The 4,633-nt window shown below is 41.2% G+C and overlaps 1 protein-coding gene across 1 annotated transcript in view; it reads left to right on the top strand.

Annotated features, from left to right (window-relative positions):
• LOC105824182 (chromosome unknown open reading frame, human C12orf56) overlaps window positions 1–4,633 on the top strand; it is an 82,181-nt gene that overhangs the window by 48,380 nt on the left and 29,168 nt on the right. The window contains 1 exon segment of the mRNA XM_012661547.1: window positions 2,704–3,112. Within this exon segment, the coding sequence (XP_012517001.1) occupies window positions 2,704–3,112 (409 nt within the window).

Genomic DNA, 4,633 nt, shown 5'->3' with positions numbered 1-4,633 from the left:
GCTAGGATTAGAGGCGTGAGCCACCGCGCCCAGCCACATCTTAACTTCTTTATCTCATTACCATATGCAGGACAATGAGACACCTTGGCTTGTTTGCAAGACCCCAGGCGCTTGGTTATCTGTCACAAAGCTATCTGTCATGAGGAACAGTTCTGTTTGGTCAACAGGCCGTGCCCGGGCCTATTGACCTCTGGCGCCAAGGAGAGCACACCCAGTTTTGCTGACTCTGGACTTAAGCCAATTTTGCCCAGGGACGGTCCCTACAAAGTGACTATCAAACATTCACATATATTTGGGGTAGAGGGTTGGAGTGTGACTGGAAAACTTTAAAAGTGTTAGGAACCATAGCCAAATTTAAATTAGAATCCATTAAATTTATTAGAAATAAAGCCAAAGCATCTCAAAATATCAGTTACTGTTACTAAAAGTTCAGTACTTGTCCCTGAGGCTGAAATCAGTGAGAACAAAGAACAAGTGGTTTGAGGAAAGGGAAAAAGAAGTTTATTAACTTGTAGGCAAATGAGGAGGACTGCAGACTAGCATCTCAAAAGACCATCATCCTGCCTTTAGGCAGAAAAACAGAGCTTTTTAAAGGGAGGGTTTCTGTAGTAGGGTTCAGGCCTACTTGACCAGTGTCACATGTTGTGGCTTCAGGCTGTTGTTGCTTAACTACAATTGGTGTTTTTGTTCTCTGGCCATCTCAACTCTATCTCTTGTGACTATGATCTTGTGATCCTTACCCAGACAATTCTGATTTAAGATAATAGAGAACAATTCTGCTCCTTTGATCTCTGGCCACACGTCAGTTTTTTTGAACTTTGAACTCTGAAACCATTTGTACAGTCACTGACAGTACAAATTTCATTGAATCAATTCAAGACTTGAATGATTTCAAAAGCCCTGGTCTCAGGAGAAGATTAAACTTTCAACCTGTCTCCTGAAATGTATAAAACCAAACTTTAACCCAACCCTAGGGAGATCACTTGCTCGAGGCTTCTTGGAAGTGGCTCTCTGGGCCATCCATGGTCACAAATATTTGGCTCAGAATAAAGCTCTTTAAATTATTTTACAGAGTTTGGGTTCTTTTCCGTTGACAGTCATTTCAAAGTTACTTTCCTTATAGGGTTAAAACACTGGGGACTTCCTCGTAGTCACTTGCTAAGAGGAGGGAGTGATTTAACCTTACTTGCTGTTTAATACCCATTGACTAAGGGAGATATGATACAGCAATCCTTTAGTATACTTTTCTGCTTTAGTATACTTTAGTATACTTTTCAACTCAGGTTGACTGGAATCTCCTAGTTTTTTTGGAAAACTGGGTTTCAAAGTTCAGTTTGATTGTTGGCACTTAGCACAAGCGACTCCCTTCTGGTTTAGTCTGGTCTGCTGGGGCCTAGTCCCAAAACAGCAGCCTCCATGAACTTTAACAAAGGTCACATAACCACTAAATGGCAGAGCTAGGGTTGGAATTTAGATCTTATCCTACTCTGCAACTTCTTAGATTCTCCAGCTTGCTGCTTTGTGTAGCAGAGTGGAGAAAGGTTGTGGTGAGCTGGAGAGGACAGGGAAGGAAAAGGAATGGGACACAGCATTTTTTCTGAAGAAACTGCTGATGCTATTGGGATGATATTTGGAAAGTCACAAGAGTAGTAGCAAGAGGTGAATTGAAAAACACCGAGATTGTATAGGAGGAGGCGGACTTTGGCTACCTGCCTGAGCCATGAGCCAAAGCTTAAGTCTGCTTACAATACTGAACAAAAGCTTTGAGAATGATTCACACCCAGCTTCAATAGAAGGTAGTTCTGCTTTCTTTAACAGGACATGGCAACCTCTGGAACAAGGGTCCATCAGCCCCAGTCAAAACCAGCACAAACCGATCACTGCCAAGATGAAGCCCAAAGTTGATCACTCATAAACCTTCTGCCTCATTTTAATGCTAAAAATCACAGCTAAGGGTGGAGATTTAACATGCTAAGGAGACATGCGATGTATGAAGAAGGATGATCGAAGGATGGGGCAGCTGCCCACAAAACTCCGCCTCTATATGCTACGATTTCAATGCTGGCATCAAACTTTCTCTCTCTACCCTTTAAAAGTTCCCCAGCCCTTTGTTCGGAGAGCCAGTCTGGCTACTCCTTAACCAGCACTGTCTCCCTTTTGTTGGAGCAATCCCCACCCCACAGCCTTGCCTATACGAATTCCTTTTTCCATCTCATGCCAATTTCTATTGACTTGGGGACCAAGAACCCCAGGGCTGGTAACAACGCCATTTTTAAAAATCTCTATATCTCCATTTGAATAAGTTTTTTCTTCATAGGACCCATTAGTAATGCACAATAAAAGGACAAACAGATTTCAAAACTAGAATGAAAAAGTCCTTTTAGTGGAAATACTGGGGCTCCGTGAAAGGACAGGCACAATGCTTTCAAATATAAAATGTGCTTCTTTATATGACGTTGGGTAGTGGGTTGTTTCTGAAAGCAGAAAAGTATACTAAAGGATGGCTGTATCATATCTCCCTTAGTCAATGGGTAATAAACAGCAAGTAAGGTTAAATCACTCCCTCCTCTTAGCAAGCATTGCTTTTGCTTGAAAACATTTGCTTTCAGAGTCTTACACTGCTGCAACTGGGCCATCAGGTTCTCTTTGTTCCTTACTGTTAAATTCTGAATATCATGTTTAACACTAAATTCTACCTGACAGGTACCACCAGGAGAGCAGCACGCCGTCCAAGGACTCTACTCTCTGTCCTCCTTCAGACATCAAGAAGCTGTCCCTTCAAGGCCAAGGTGCCTTTCGACCCTTACCTTCCCCCTCCAGGAGGAGCTGTCATTCCGTACCACCTACTGGCCAGGCTGTCAGCGAGCCATCTTGCACAACAAACACAAAAGAACCCCAGGGACTTCCAGATCACAAAGACTCTCTAAGTGAAATTCCTTTTAAGAGCAATGGGAACGGAAAGGAGTCTTACTTAGGAAATTCCTTCCTGGCTTCCCCTTTACAGAGCAACTCAAACCCAGAGAAAAAGGAGTCGGAACTTCATTTGTATGTTATTTCCACAACCTCATCAATATTTCTGCACTTAAGAAGTTCATGGAAAAATTACATTATAGTAAGTGTCCTCATAAGTTAACCTTGACTTGAATATATACATTTTTGAAGGGCAAACATGCTGTCCCTGCTCTACCTCCCATTTTGGAAATTTATCCTTGGAATTTAATAACATTGTGAAAGACGAAATGCACTGGACAGTTAAGGAGATGATTTTACTCACGCTGTTGCAATAGGGAAAATGCTCATGAATGAAGAGTGTCTTACAGACAAGGAGAAGAACCTGGGATTTCATAGAGGCAGGTTAACAAGGTAGTCATCAGTGGGTCACCTGGGAGTCATGAGGAAGGAGGGACACAGATCTTATCTTGGAATATTTGTGAGCACGTGGTCTTCTGCAGTTCTCTAGGGTGTCACAGACTTCAGATAAAGTTCAATTATATCACTAATGTTTCTGTATTTCTTAGCTGCACCACTGAAAGTATAATAGGTTAAAGGGAGTCACTGTTGTAAGATCCGATAATTTTATCTGGAGATTGCTAGTCTAAGTCCCTCCTTTAATAAATGAGGAAACCGAAGCAAGCACAAAAATATTTAAGCGACTTACTCAAGATTATGTAGAGACTTTAGGGGCAGGATCCAAACTCACATTTAGGGGTCTTTTCATTATACCAGGATCAGTTTTAAAAAATAAGTAAAAGAGTAATATAATCCTTTTGTGTTATCTTCAGTGGTATGTAATTTTTGCTGTTGATCTTTTGTAAGGGTCGAAGGGAAGTGCACGGTAACTAGCTCCATTTTGCTTCTCACCCTCTGTGGTAATATTCTTTCAGTTAAAAGTTTCTGTGTAGCCCTGCACAGAGGTTAGAAGAAAGGTGACAATCGTACCTTTTCCAAAACTACCTCCCAAGGAGATAAGGAAAACATATATATGAGTAACAATGCTATGTTAAAGATTTTCAGGAACATCCTGACCTTCGTCCTCCAAAGTTAACTGACCAAGAGCAAAGAAGTTTTACAACCTCCTCAGACCCTCACAGATGCCCAGATGTCTGAAGTCCTTGGTTATCTCTTGGAACCCAACCTCCCTCCTTCCTCTTCCCTTAAGATAAAAAGATGCTTAAAGTTCATACTAACTTATGATGGTTCTTTGAGATGTTAGTCCACCATCTTCTTGGTTTGCAGGCTCTCCGAATAAAAGTCTCTTTCCTAGCCCCAGCACCTTGCCTCTGGAGGTATTGGCTGTCCTGTAGTGAATGGTACAAGCATGACCTTGGTTCCACTTTCAACATAATAACATTAATGAATATGAAAGACTATTTAACTCAGAAGAAACTAAGAAACAGGGTTTTTATAAATGGCTAAAAATTGTAAAAGATTACAAGGTGACTCATTTTTTTCTCATAACAGTTCAGAAGACTTCAAATATTTAAAAATCCTCTCTAAATTTTTAAACAGCTTTCTTCAAATTAAAAATGTAAACAAATCATAAATAAAGGAAAACCCTAGCCTATTAAAAAAAGATCTCAAGGCTGGGCGCGGTGGCTCACGCCTGTAATCCTAGCACTCTGGGAGGCCGAGG

This window comes from Propithecus coquereli, unplaced genomic scaffold (genome assembly GCF_000956105.1).
Source record: "Propithecus coquereli isolate 6110/MARCELLA unplaced genomic scaffold, Pcoq_1.0 Scaffold72, whole genome shotgun sequence".
In the NCBI taxonomy this organism is placed as follows: domain Eukaryota; kingdom Metazoa; phylum Chordata; class Mammalia; order Primates; family Indriidae; genus Propithecus; species Propithecus coquereli.
The sequence above is the reverse complement of the archived record's forward strand: the minus strand, read 5'-3'. Positions and strand labels throughout refer to the sequence as shown.